At 36.7% G+C, this 15,186-nt stretch overlaps 2 protein-coding genes across 4 annotated transcripts; one reads left to right on the top strand and one right to left on the bottom strand.

The window, feature by feature from the left end:
- Positions 1-4,905: 4,905 nt before the first annotated feature.
- On the bottom strand, positions 4,906-7,764 carry klhl42 (kelch-like family, member 42). Its single transcript, XM_019085302.2, has 3 exons — positions 7,343-7,764; positions 7,077-7,270; positions 4,906-5,363 (listed from the first exon to the last, which is right to left on the bottom strand). The coding sequence occupies exons 1-3, from the start codon at positions 7,762-7,764 to the stop codon at positions 4,906-4,908; spliced, it is 1,074 nt and encodes a 357-aa protein (XP_018940847.2).
- Positions 7,765-14,860, top strand: cwf19l1 (CWF19 like cell cycle control factor 1). 3 transcript variants are annotated; one of them, XM_042722066.1, is made up of 14 exons: positions 7,765-8,019; positions 9,250-9,334; positions 9,419-9,503; positions 9,592-9,693; positions 10,577-10,791; positions 10,889-11,004; positions 11,081-11,165; positions 11,644-11,793; positions 12,455-12,581; positions 12,725-12,804; positions 12,947-13,156; positions 13,510-13,629; positions 14,070-14,167; positions 14,282-14,860. In XM_042722066.1, exons 1-14 carry the CDS (start codon positions 7,919-7,921, stop codon positions 14,424-14,426), a joined length of 1,719 nt encoding a protein of 572 aa, XP_042578000.1. In that variant the 5' UTR covers positions 7,765-7,918; the 3' UTR covers positions 14,427-14,860. The 3 variants fall into 3 exon arrangements, with proteins under 3 accessions (XP_042578000.1, XP_042578001.1, XP_042578002.1); XM_042722067.1 differs by lacking the exon at positions 7,765-8,019 and adding an exon at positions 8,600-9,077; XM_042722068.1 differs by lacking the exons at positions 7,765-8,019; positions 9,250-9,334; positions 9,419-9,503; positions 9,592-9,693 and having other exon boundaries at positions 10,605-10,791; positions 11,081-11,164; positions 11,642-11,793.
- The last annotated feature ends 326 nt before the right edge of the window (positions 14,861-15,186 follow it).

Below are 15,186 nucleotides of genomic sequence, written 5' to 3' on the forward strand. Positions count from 1 at the left end.
AATAATTGGGTGCAAATAACTGTGGCTAACGGGACCTAGAGAAAAACATTTGTTTCATAATGTGATTTTCCCCCACTTTCCATTGTTTTACTTCAATGAAATGTTAGAATCTTGTACATTTTTTTAGTGAAAGGGTGGATAAACAATGCAGATTTATCTTCACAGCCACTGCTCATTTTTACCAAGGGTGCCAATGTGTGCGGCATTATATGTATATATGTGTGTGTGTGTGTGTGTGTGTGTGTGTGTGTGTGTGTGTGTGTGTGTGTGTGTGTGTGTGTGTGTGTGTGTGTAGTAATTCAGAGTGTGATTGTCTTTTTTCCTCTCTTTTTGTGATTGATTGGTGTTGTATGTGTATCAAAACAGCTATATGAATCTACAGTGAGATTTGTGAGGCCCATCATTACAACAGAGCAGATGTGACTTGTTAAATCAGTCATTGAGGTAGAACAAGCTGTTTCTGCTGCATTTCTTCCAGCTTGAGACCTGTGATCCATCAGAGAGTCAGCGCTCTACAGCAGTGACATATTAAAGACAACACTAGGCTCATTTCTTGGGCTCAGATTTGCTAGAGATGTTATCAGTGGGCCACATTGTGTACAAGAGAAAATCAGTAAAAGACACACTCCCCTCACTCAACCCTCAATTCCCAACCAGTACAAATCACGCTGCTGGCTATCTGAAAAGAGGTCACTGTAATACAGAAGAATCACTGCTCTTTGCAGCCTGTTCTTTGATCTGGGTGCTCGACAGATATTGTGTATGTTTTTGATGTGTTTTTATTGGTATTTATAATCTTAATTGTTTTAATATGTAAATACTCTATTCATGTGCATATGTAATAATTAAAAAGAACTGTGTGTGTGCATGTGTGGTGAAAATACATACTGTATGTTGAATTAAGTTGCAGCGCCACCAAGTGGCTGGTTTATTATTATATAGATGTAAGGACAACCACGACCAATAAGGCTGTTTTGGTAGAACAGATGATTTTCATATTTTGCCTGTAAGTAATGCAGAAACAGACTAATCGACCATTTTACAAAATTAAAGTAAACATCATGATGCTTGCAAGCATGGATGCTTGTCATGTTTTGACCTTTGAAAAAAAGTAACAAAAAAAATACAAAAACCTTATATTTTGCTTATAGAAACACCCCACAACCTCCCCTATTCTTATTTCAGGCAAATATATATACACACTTTAGTTTGAGGGCCAATTCTCATTAATTAACTATACTACTTTTGCCTCAATAAACTTCTAATGTTAATGTTAGGTATAGGGTTGGATTAAGGGGTCTAAAATGTGGTCATGTACCATAAGGCATTAATATGTGCTTTATAAGTACTAATAAACAGCCAATATGCTCATAATAAGCATGTTAATAAGAAACTAGTTAATAGTGGGAATTGGTCCCTAAATTAAAGTTGTTACCTTAATATTTTTTATTTTCTTTATAGGAAACAATATTTCTTGTGATTTAAAATAGAATTCACAAGTCATTTGTATATATATATATATATATATTATATATATATATATATATATATATTATATATATATATATATATATAATATATACATATATATGAAGCTTATAATATAATATACATTTACATTTAGTCATTTAGCAGACGCTTCTATCCAAAGTGACTTACAAATGAGGCCAATGGAAGCAATCAAAATCAACAAAAGAGCAGTGATACACAAGTGCCATAACAAGTCTCAGTTAGCCTAACAGCCTGACATGTTAACAAATTTTTTTTATTCCATTTTTGCTTAATATAAACAAATATATATATACAAAAATTCTAACAAAATAAAAAAACACATAAATATAAAAAATCTAAAGTAGTATATATTGCATTTGCAGTGTAAAAAATAATAATAATCCTACTAAAATACTTATTAATAATAAAAATATCTTATAATATTATTTTAAAAAAAAATAATAATAATTGTCCTACAAAACTACATATTCATTAGGCAAATATGTTATATTATTTTTTACAATTATTATTTTCTATAGATTTCAGTGTAATATGACCTAAATATTTCTGAAATGTAATAATAAACATTTTAAAAATAAAATTTAATAGATAGAACACCCATTTTATAATGTATGTAACTAATTATAATTAATTCTGATCTCTTTATTTGCCTTTAATCATCAGTATGCATTAAACGTCCAAAGCATTCTGAGAGAACAGTCAGTAATGTTTTTCATAGAACTCTGCTGATGCTTTTCGAGTCTGTCGTCATAGAAACATATGCAGAAAACTAATTTGTATGTTCAAATCAAATGATCTGTTGTATGCCTGTAAAACATGCATGAAATCTTCTTCTATCAAATCAGGTTTGAATCTCTTCATCCTAAAAATATAACACATATGATCATCTGATTGTTGTCACTTACTAGTTTTAAAAATGTATTTCTATCAGTATGTTTGATAACTAATTTGTCACACTTAACCAGAAAAAAACACTGGCCATCCACTGCCCCACCAGTGTCTCCTACAGGTGGCTTGTCTTTGCTGGGACATCTGCTCAACTTTAAGAGCCAGTGAACAGAGTCATTCCAGGACATACACATGCTAAGAGAGACAAAGGATAGAATCTACACTGCAGATGCCAACGAATGACAGAAAGTGGACAACGGTCTGATTCAAAGGCAATGAGTTCATCCGATGCATCTCACCCATTTGCTGCAACAATGACACAGCTGATCTGATAGGACGTTGCAGTATGTATATGGACAGCCGATTATGCTTTGACTTCCTCTGTCAGGACAGAACAACCGAAGCTGACCTCACTAAGAAGGACAAGTGACAGTTTGACATCTGCCTAATGCATAAAGGTAAACACAGAGACACAAAAAGAAATAAGTAATATAAAGCCTTTTATTTGCTTCCCTTACATTTTCAAGGCAACTTGGGAATGCTCAACAAAACCATCATCCATTCTGGCTCAACATACATATGAAAAATAATCAAGATGTTATAAAACCAAAAGTAAATGGAACATAAGTATAAAGTACTTAACACTTAAAATAAATTGAATCTCCTTTTCTTTCAATAAGACATCTCAGCAGGTCATCTTACTCAAACTAATGCAAAAATACATCACAGCGGTTAGGTCAGGCGCTTATGTATTTGTGGTTCATTTGTGCAGCACATTTTAAGACACTTCTCCAGATATACAGTATTTGGAATGAAATAATTCAACTAAGACTATTGAAAGTGTAATTAAGTCAAAAATCAACGACTTTTTCAGGCACAGATAGTCTATAACATTTGCAACAATCACCATTTAGTCTGGCACATTGGATCTTAAAGGCACAGTTCACCCAAAAATGCTAACACTGTGACACTCACCCCTTTTTGCTTTCCTTCCACTGCGAAGCACTAAGATATCTTTAAGAATGTTTGTCCATTTAACGTTAGTCAGTGTGGTCCAAAACAACATCAGACCCCACTGACTTTAATTTTATGGACCAAAAAAGGGTGAGACATTTACACAGGTTTGGAATGACATTAATGTGAATAAATGATAACAGAATTTTCATTTTTGAGTGAACTGTCTCTTTGATGTCTTTAATTACCCTTCATGTGAAGTTGTTTAATCAGCTTATGCAAGTTTAGTGTTTTCATTTCATCTGCAGGCTTTATAAATCTGAAGCCTTCACTTGTGCATCTGTATATTAGTAGTAGTAAATCTGTATATGTCATGTAATATATCTTTAAGGTACTGTTCATGCATTGGCATTAGAAGATTCTGTGCAGGTTGAAAATGTTTGGTGCATCTCTTGTAGTGTTCTTTCTCTCTGCCAAGATAAATAAAATGATATATTAAAAGTGCTTTTGAATACCTCAACAGAACTTCTGATGGAGATATTAAAGGAATAATTCACCGAAAAATGAAAATTTGCTGAAAATGTACTCACCCTCAGGTCATTCCAGATGTAAATTAATTTGTTTCTTTATCAGAACAGATTTGGAAAAATTTAGCATTACATCATTTGCTCACCAATGGATCCTCTGCAGCGAATGGGTGCCATCAGAATGAGACTGATAAAAGCTGATAAAAGCATTACAGTAACCTATGTGACTCCAATCCATCAACCAACATCTGTAAAGTGAAAAAAAGCTGTGATTGTAATGAACAAATCCATCAAGACGTTTTTAACTACGTACAAACTGTTGCTTCTGGCTAAAGATATGAGTCCTCTATCTATAATATTGCGTTCTCCAGTGAAAAAGCCATCTTGTCTGAATCAGAAGAGAAATATGCACTGATCAAGCACTGTTTACAAGTCTAAAACAGTTTGGACTCTCATTCTGACGGCACCCATTCACTGCATAGGATCCACTGGTGGACAAGAGATGTACTGCTGAATACATTTCTCTGAATCTGTTCCGATAAAGAAATAAACTCATCAGTATCTTTGAATGGCCTGAGGGTGAGTGAATTTTAAGCAAACTTTCATTTTTGGATGAACTATTCCTTTCAATATTGAGGCTTTTTGACTTCTGATTTTAATAATCAAAGTCAAACTGTTGACCTTTATTTAGAAATAATCATTTAAATGACTATTTCACCAAAATAAATCTGTCATCATAAATGTGACTTTTTCCTTCCGTGAAAAGCTGAATGTCAAAAAATGTTTCAGATGCTGTCTTAAAGTCACACAGATGTGGGGGAGTAAATAATGACCAATTAAATTTTTTTTGGCTATATTATTCCTTTAATGTCTCCTGCAGGTTCTTTGTGTTGGTTGATCAATCCGATCTAGTAAAGCGTTGTGGTAAACCTCTAGCAAACTTGGCTGGGCTTGCTACAAAGAAATCTGTGTTCCCCAGCCTTCTGCAGTCTTCTCCAGACGCGCAGAGCTTGAACAGTGTGGCTCATAGGACATTGGGTAGGTAGAGAGAGCAAAGCAGCATGTTCTGTCCCAGAGCAGGAAAACGTCTGAAAGCCTCCCAGGCATCTGAGAAAATGTTGTACTTGAGGAAGACGCGGTGCTCCAGGCTGGTGGGCAGGCTGACATCTCTGCTCATAATGTAGATGCCGTCGTTGTGCAGCGTGCAGGTGAGGTTTAAGCCAGACTTTGATGTGTTTTCCTTAAGCTGCAACCATTCTCCCGTCTGCACGTTGTAGGACTGTACCGTCAGCATGTCCTCCGTCTGGCTGAGTCTCCGTCGCCCCAGTTCTGCAGGTTCTAGCTCGTGCGTGTAGCCACCCACCAGGTAGATGGTGTCCTCCACTGAGAGCATCTGCTGCTTGCGTACATGAGCCGAACAGGAACGGAACACGGACCATGTGTCTGAGGCGGGGCAGTAACGCAGTACATTGGTGTTCCTATCTGTCAGACATTAGGAGAAAAACACTGAGATGATTGAATCATAAAAGATCATTTTAATGTAGTAATTTAAAGTCAGAATGAAATGGAAACTGCAGTTGCTTTTCTTCCCTACTAAAATGTATATAAAGTATCTGACTTGAGCGGCTTCACAAATGTACACTGAACAAAATTATAAACACAACACTTTTTGCCCCCATTTTTCATGAGCTGAACTCAATGATCTAAGACTTTTTCTATGTACACAAAAGGCCTATTTCTCTCAAATATTGTTCACAAATCTGTCTAAATCTGTGTTAGTGAGCACTTCTCCTTTGCCAGATAATCCATCCACCTCACAGGTGTGGCATATGAAGATGCTGATTAGACAGCATGATTAATGCACAGGTGTGCCTTAGGCTGGCCACAATAAAAGGCCACTCTTATTGAACAGAACAATCAGAACAAAAGTGTTGCGTTTATAATTTTGTTCAGTGTAGGACCAGACTTTTGTCCATCAAGAATTGACTGAATCGTTGTTGTTTGCTAATGGTTGTGATCTCATGTGAGTGACGAGGGATTATTGTCCAACATAAATGACATCCTTTAAAATAAGCGCAATATTCCATAACAAATAAAAATGTTGCAATTTTTAAGACGTTTTCACTGTCAGACACACAATATATTGGTACCATATTGGATATTGGCTATTTAACAGTTATCAGTTATTATTTTATCAGACAGAATTTGAATAATCTTTTCCCTGGTTTCATAGACAAGACTTAAGCCTAGTCTCGGACTAAAATATAAGTCTGAACTGTTTCAACTGAAAGAAACTTGCACTGACTGATCTTAAAATATATCAGTGCCTTTGTTTTGTCTCAAGATGCACACCAGTAATGTTTTTTCTAAGGCAAGTTTATAAAATGACTTAAATGTCCTAATTGAACTATGGCCTAATCCTGGTTTAGTGTAAGCCCTGTCTGTGAAACCAGGCCTTTGAGTGTTAAATGATGGAAAAAATTATCTAAAAGTAAAAATAGGGGAAATGAGAAAGCACAATAATATATACTTAATATTGGCCAAAGTTGTTAAATTAAATAATAATCATTTAATATATGGCCAATGTTGTTAAATTAAATAATAATCTATTTCATCATCATTTCCCATATTTTTGCTGATACCTTTGCCATTATCTAATACTCACTTAAAGGTAATTTTGTACCTTTACTAAAATTATGGCAAATAGCGACAAATTTTTTCGTTATGATCACTAGCTGCTAAATAATCATGTAGTAATCCTAATTCTACACTATTTTACAACAATTATATTAAATATGACAAAGTGAATTAAGCATCACGGCATTATAATATACAATATATATATCTTTATATAGATATTCATGTTGAATATAGATATTCATGTTGTGATTTGATAAAGATTATAATGAATGTTTTAAAGATGAAGTGTTAAATGGAGGGAAATGTAATCTAAATGTTAGAATATCTTAAATAAGAGGATCAGATATCCTACGATAGTTGATACCGATAAATTAGAGGAATAAAGTCTAGTTTAAAAATAAGAGAAAACAGGAAAAAAGTTTCACAAGTAAGGTAAGTAAAGACCACATTTTTTCTTTGGAAAAACAAAAAAAAAGTGGTTAAAGTAAGTATTTGTGTGTGTGTGTGTGTGTGTGTGTGTGTGAATGAATGAACCCGTCTCTCAGTAAAACACACCTCTAGAGGTATAACCGCCCATGACGTAGATCATGTCCTGACACTCGCAGGCAGAGAACTCAGCGAGAGGATCAGGCAGAGACGACACACACGTCCACCAGTCCTGCTCTGGACTGTAACACTCCACCGTACTCAGACAGTGACCTCCAACCGCATACAGCTTCCCACTCACCGCCAGGAGCTTGAAGTTGGATCTGGACACAGAAAGAGCACTTATTTGCACTGGACAAACCACAATAAATGGACAGATCAAGAGTGAAGCGTACCTCTTCTGGTTCAAAGGGGCCACGTGGTTCCACTCATTCTTGCAGGGGTTGTAGCAATGGGCCACAGAGATCTCCTGACTTGTCATTCTGTATCCACCAACAATGAACAAGTAGTTGTCCAGCACAGCAGATCCGTATCCTCGGACATTGATCATGTCCTGAGGAAGATTGTTGGCTAGAGGTTTCCAGCGTTGTTCTAACTCATTATACCTCAGCATGGACCAAGGCTCATCTTGGTTGGCCAGGTCCAGACAGGTGTCAGTGAAATCTCCTATTGCAACTAAAGTGGCCGTGCCTTTCATGCGCATATCTCGGATCTGATCCCGCAGAGGAGCCGGCAGCATCCTGAACTCCGGCCTGCGCAGCATGGGATGATAATAGCAGCTCATGAATTTCAAACAAGCTTTTCTGAGCTCGTGCATCCCGTAGACCTCCGAGAGCTTGAAGAGCTCGACGCAGTTCTCCTGCTTGATTTCCGACAGCAGCAGCTTTAAAATGGAAGTGACCTGCAGGAAGGACGCGGTTTCGATCAGGTCCTCCAGGGTCTCGTTGGCCACCTGAACTTTGGAGGTGTTGATGAACTCCAGCACCAGCTCGAGCCCCGGCGCGCTCAGTCCCCGCAGCTGCACCGAGTCCTCCGCGGACTCGCGCATCCCGGAGCTGTACAGCGCGCGGAAGTAATCGCTCTTCTCGATCAGTTTGCTTTTGCTCACGTTGTACGTTTTGTCATCCATCACGATCTCGATGATCTGCTCGGGGGACGTCATGTCTGCCGTCCTGGGATCAGCGGCTGCTGTTCAGCTGCGATTAGACGCGCTTGATGCCGAAGCCTATATATGGAAATGTTCAGCGCATTCAGCTCACGTGCATGCATATGTTTCATAAACAAGCACGTCATTTGCAATTGCAGATGCAAACAAACGGGTGGTCTACATACACTAAAGGAATTATGCTTTATGAATTAATCTGCCTGCTTAGATATATTTAATTTGGCAGGTTTATACAGTAAGCTAATTTGCACTTGCGATCCATTTGCACTTATTCCAACGCAGCTCTTATAGAAATAGTTGTTGTAGTTTAAATGATGTGGCAGTTTATTGTCGTTTATTACATTCTGCACTTCGGGTTTTCAAATGTAAATCAGTTCCTGTTTTGGTCTTGTGGTTCGTGTTGCGTCACGTCGCGTCCTGCTCGCCCCAGTTTTGCGCAGTGGTATGCGTTTTAATAAACGTTATATGAAAATGTTAGATTAACGCGTTAGGAGAACATATTTTAGGTTTTTTGTTATATGAATTATACATTTTTAATTTAACGGATAGTATTAATCTATAAAGTGATAATCGGAGGCGGTGACATTGCGAATAATGTGCGCAAACTTGAGGCGTTTAATACGCTTCTACTGTACCACCTTTGTATTTCCTCCGGAGAGAAACATGATGTGGTTTTAGGTTTGTAATTTATTATCGCGTTTATAAATTCTATACTTTATATATTGTAAATATAGTTTATCAAATGCACTAATTATTAGCACACAAACACACACACAAAAAAGTTTCTCCTTAAGGTGTATATTTCATAAATAGGCGGCCGAAATCGTTTACTCTCTTTTCTGACAGGGTTTATTTTGTCGACACACACAGTTTAACGCCAATGCTCAGACACAAGAGACATTAATTTTAAGAATCTTAAAGAACATTTATATATTATTCGGTATGGAAGAAAAGCCTTTACGAGTGTAAGTGTTGCTTTGGGGTTGTAAAGTGGCATATGTTGATGTTAGTTCGCTCGTTACCTCTGATAATCAGTGATTTACAGTCATAGTAAACAGATTAGAGAGAAGTGTGCGTGTAAAAGACTCACGTGCTTTTGTGTGGTCCACGCTGTTTTTATATTTCATTCCCTCTCAGACTCGCGTGTGGTGACGTTGAAGGAAGAATAAATGCTTTGTTCAACCGGGTGAACGCCATTCAGAAAAAGAGCGGGCAATTTGATGTGGGTCTGCACGTGTATCTCTTATTTTAAAGCGACGAGCATAAGAGCGAGCTGTGGGTTTAACTTGATGATGTTGTTTTTCAGTTGCTGCTGTGTGTCGGGGAATTTTTTGGAAATTCTCCTGAGGCTGAAGCAGAATGGGAAGCGTACAAATCTGGTGCCAAAAAGGGTAAGGTTTCCTTTTAGGTTTGAATTGAGTTTTTTTAATCACACCAAGCACTATACTGAATTAATTCGTGTTCTTTCTAAACCTCCAGCACCCATTCACACATACATTCTCGGCGCAGCCAGCCAAGAGACTGTGAAGTATTTCCCAAACTCTGATGGCTGTGAGTTAGCAGAAAACATCACATCTTTGGGTAAGATTGATCTATAACCTCCCATCAGTAGAAGACATATATGTATTTGCAATTTTTGTGTTTGCTTGTAGTGTAGAAATGCATGTGTATTGTGAGGCAATAATTTCTTCAACTTCTTTTTTCTTCTTTTTTTTTTTTTTTTTTTTTTGTCGATTGTGGTTCTGTTAGATGTTCTTGATTGCAAATAAGTGAAAATAAATTTTTTAAAGATAGATCCATAACATAGCCCTGCGTCTCGAAGAGAAATTTCAGCAGAGTCTCAAAAGAGGTCTAACCAATATGAAAATGCTAAATTCAAAAACATAAGTTTTGCATGCTTTAATGCACTTATAAAAATAACAAAAGCAGTCAAATGTTGCCTTATCAATTAACTCACAATTTGTAAAGGAGTGAAAAAAAGTTCAAATACTCTGAGTGCATTCAACTTTAGATAAGTTTATAAATGCACAAGCTTTTTGTCACATAATCTGTACTTTTATGTCACTGTTTGTGTATTTAGTAAAACACTTATAGACGTATGAGTGGGTGATTAATATTTGCATTTTCTTCTGTCACTGGCCAAAATTCTAACCTTGAAGCTCATGATTATGCATAAAATAATGTCTTGAGAATCATTCATAAATCTAAAAATTTTTTTTGTGGACGTGGTTCTGGTGATTTAAGGGATAATACAAAACTACTTCATCTGATATGAAATGCATATCATATTTTGTGAGAACGTGTGTCATGCTAGAGCACAACAGCCACTGTTTTTCCAGTCAGCATCCCAAAATTAGTAAGGAAGAAGTATTGGTTTTCATTCAGCAGATATGGTGCAGGGTTGTGTAATGCTTAAAAACGAAACTCTCAGTTTAAATTAAACAAGTATGCTTTTTTTGCACAGGTCGAAGAGGCATTTTCACTGGGGCATCGGGGCTTCAGATCGCCTATGTCAGTGGCAGAGAAGCTCAGCATGAACCTGCTCCCTCACACTGCTTCACCTCTAAAGACATCACTGCCCTGGCGGCCCCGCTTCTGTCTAACTCCAAATTTCGAGGAGTGGACGTTCTCCTGACTTCGCAGTGGCCTCGAGGCGTATGGCAGTATGGAAACAGTCCCGTCAGTGCTTTGTTGTGCTTCTTTAATACATTTGGATCAGTTTTTCAATTTCATGAATGTGTGCTCAAGGGTCTTTTATGTTCTTGCCCTTTTGTAGGAAACTGATACAAAGTTTTGTGGGGTTTCGTCCATCGCAGATCTCGCTGACAAGCTGAAGCCCCGCTACCATTTTGCAGGACTGGAAGCAGTCCATTATGAGAGGCTGCCTTACAGGTGTGGCATTACAGCATTAGGATAAGTTTTGCTTTTCAGATGATATTTCTTTTACAAAATGTGTATGAATTTGCAGGAATCATGTGGTCCTTCAAGAGAATGCTCAGCATGTCAGTAGATTCATCGCTTTGGCAACTGTCAACAATCCTGCCAAAAAAAAGGTGTTGTTTTTTTTTTTTTTTTTTTTTTGGTAACGTTTTACTTATTGTAATTTTGTGTTGTTGTCATTTTTATTAGTTTTGGTTGTTTTAAATATGTCTTTTTAATTATAGAATTTGTTTCTTTTTGTTGCTATATTTAATTTCAAATAACATGATTTTTTAAAAAACTTACAAAACTGATTTTTTAAAACTTTAACTTTTTAGTTAATAATGGCATTGCTTAAATTATATATTTAAAAACAATAATTCATTAACACTAAGTATAATTTTTAGCAAATCTCAGAATTAATATCTATATTTCATACTGCATATTATAATAGTATCATAGCTGAATTCACTTGTAGCATTGATTTTAGTTTTCAGTGTTTCATTTTTACATTTTAGGGAAAATATAATTTTAATATAAGCCTTAACATGAAACTAATTACTAGAAAGACTGAATTTGAGGTTTAACTGTAGAGTTGATCTTCTCTTATAGTATTTGTATGCGTTCAACATTGTCCCGATGAAAAGCATGGACCCTGCAGAGTTAGTCAAGCAGCCTCAGGATGTCACAGAAAATCCCTACAGGAAACCTATGAAAGATGGGAAGAAAGAAAAACCACCACCCTCTATGACAGGCGCAGAGGTTTGTGTGTGCAGTTTATACTTACAGTACATATAGTTAATATATGCAGGTGTAGTTTGCGGTCAGTGAGATTTTTTTATTTTTTTTTTTAATGTTTTTGAAAGAAATCTCTAACCAGGCTGTATTTATTTGATCAAAAATAGAGATTTTGTGAAAAATTTGAATGAAAAAACTGAAAATATGGTCTTCAATGTCACACAATCTAATTTATTCCTGTGATGGCCTTCCATGGCAATGGTCTTCAGTGTCACATTATCCTTCAGAAATCATTTGGATATGCTGATTTGTTGCTCATAAAACATTTATTATTATCAGTTTTTGTGAAAAAGCATGATACATTTTTTTTCAGGATTTATTTGATGAAGAGAAAGTTCAAATGAACAGTTGTATGGTGCTAATAGCCTCGTGGGCAGCGCACCTACATATAGCGCTGTTGCACTTCCGACGTCCTGAGTTCGAGTCCCAGCATGTGGACCTTTTCCAATTCCGTCCCCCCTCTTTCTCTCCCACTTCGCTTCCTGTCTCATAAACTGTGCTATAATAATAAAAAGGCAAATAAAAGAAAAATTTGAATGTAAATCTTTTATAACATTATTATTGTCTTTACTTAGTGTACCTTTTTTGAGTGAAAAGATCATTTGAACTTCTCCTTTTTGTTCAGGAGGAACCAGCACCCCAGTTCTTTTTTGATCTGGGCCAGAATAAACCACAGCACCAGCAGCGTCAAGGCAGGAAGAGACAAACAGACGGAGACAGACCTAACTATCCCAAACAGCCCCGAAGACCCCGTGAGTCCCTTCACCTGCAGTCTTTCACTCTAATGATGTGGGAAGACATCAGTCTAATGCATCAAACTGGATTGTTTTTATTACCTTATGTAGAAATATTCAACGTAATGTATTTCAAGCCTTGATTTCTTCTCTCACTACAGCACAGCCCACTGGACCCTGTTGGTTCTGTCTTGCGAGTCCAGAAGTCGAGAAGCACTTGGTCATAAGCATCGGAACGCATGTGAGTCCACAAAATATGTATTCTCTAGCCCAATGTCACTGTAGAAAGCTTTAAACACATAAAAATATATAAACGCATAAGTTATTGGTCAATTTTGCTGTCTTTTTGCCATTATGCTTTAACTTAACTAATCTGTTTCCAGTGTTACATGGCTCTTGCTAAAGGTAGTCTCACCCCTGACCATGTTCTCCTGCTGCCCATTGGACATTACCAGTCAGTGGTGGATTTGGCATCGGAGGTGGTTGAAGAGATGGAGAAATACAAGAGTGCAATCAAGAAGTTCTGTAAAAGCAGAGGCCAACGGTGCATCATGTTTGAGAGGAACTACCGCAGCCAGCACCTTCAACTACAGGTCCATACAAAATTTAGTCTCATTCATAATGCGATTGTGGCGTCTGCATGAATGGACTGAACTTTACAAATCCCAGGTCAGTCTAAGCAGCACCACATATATGAAAAAGAAAGTCTGGTAAACTGATAGCAGCGTGGAGAGTGTGAGAGACGCCCAGCCCTCCACCAATCACAGACTTTAACATCATTTCATCAGTTTAAGTCTGAGCGGATAGACAATCTGTCTGCGCTGGCGAATAACCATTTCTGAGGGACGTGTTCCCAGTGATGACCAAACACATGATTTCCCAAAGACCTCCTTGTGTGAAGGCAATGCATAATAGGTTTAATGGAAACTTCATTTGTCGTCCTCAGGTAGTGCCGGTGTCCATGGAGAAGTGCAGTACAGAAGACATCAAGGAGGCGTTCATGACACAAGCTGAAGAGCAGCAGATGGAACTGATGGAGATTCCAGCTCATACAGACCTCAAACAGGTACATGCCATCTGTGTCAACACAAAAAAAAACACACAAAAAGATTTTTCATACACTTTTTTTTACACTTTCTTTTCCTCTAGAACTCCATGTTCATGTATACTTATGTTTATTTTTTATAAATATGCATTTGTTTGTTGTTTTTGTGGGCTAAGCATTAAACACTCACCTTGAAATCACATCTGAATGTAATCTAAAATAGAATTTAAAAATTAAATACATTTTAAATGTTTTGAACTGGATTTCAAGCATTTATTTTTCATTTTTGTTAGTTGGGTTCGTGCTCTGATGTTAAGTGTTATCAGATTACACTCATTTTTATTCTTTCTCGTATACTGAATTATGTAACATTATCTATGAAGTGAATGAGAAAGCAAATCATGAGGAGACCAAGAGGATCTGTTTTGCGCTGTGACTAACTGTAATATCCCCCATTACAGATTGCTCCTCCGGGAACACCCTACTTTTACGTGGAGCTGGATACAGGCGAGAAGCTCTTTTATCGCATCAAGAAAAATTTCCCTTTGCAGTTTGGCAGGTGATTGTTACACAGACAGTTCATTACCATGAGTTATAAATATTTGAATGTTTATGGCCTGTCTGTAAAAACCTGCTGCGCCTATAGATTCTGTATATATGTGTTTGGCCTCAGGGAAGTGTTAGCGAGCGAGGCGCTGTTGAACATCCCCATGCGTGCCGACTGGAGAGAGTGCAAATGTACAAAAGAGGAGGAAGAGGATCAGGCCAAACAAATGCGCTCTGACTTTGAGCCCTTCGACTTCGCACTCGATGACTGAGCAACGTTTCAGATGCATCTGACTTGATCCCTTCACATGAATGAACTCAGTCAGTGTGTCAACTGCTTATTTTATCATTTTATGCTTTTAAAATGTTGCACCATATGCATTTTCCTCTTCCTATCATTTGCAAACAGTTAGGAAATGGCTGTTGTCACAGTGGTCTTTCAAAAGATAATTTTTTTGTGATATACAATCAAGTGTGGAATTTTGTTGTGACTCATGATTAAAGTCATTTTTCAGGTTTGTAAAATCTGCATTTCTCTTTTGTAGTAACAGTGTGGTGTACGTCCTCTGCTTGTTTTGATGTCCTTTCGAGATTTTACTTATGTTTGTATTTGTGCTCAAGTACACAAACAACCATGTCATCTCATAGCCTACAAAAGAAGACACTCATTAAACAAAATAGTTATGGAAATTAACTATTAATTATGGATTGTTGAATGCCCATTTGTTTATATAATAATACAATAAATATTATTTACTCTAAATATTAAAGTAATATTTATTAATTTAATGTAAAATAAAGCAGATATATCCCAAGTGTCATTATTTACTTACAAAAAAAAAGTATAAAAAGTAAAAAGTTATGACCATTATAAGGTAACGTTAGTGTCTTACAACGGCAGTTACATCGTTTTAGTAAATAATTATAAATCGTAAGAATAATGTGTAACCTAACTAATCGCGTATTATTTATAAATGTCACTAAAATGAATTATAAAGTGAAACTTGCAGAGTTTGCTCGAATATGAAGTCG

Source organism: Cyprinus carpio, chromosome B4, assembly GCF_018340385.1.
Source record: "Cyprinus carpio isolate SPL01 chromosome B4, ASM1834038v1, whole genome shotgun sequence".
NCBI lineage: Eukaryota > Metazoa > Chordata > Actinopteri > Cypriniformes > Cyprinidae > Cyprinus > Cyprinus carpio.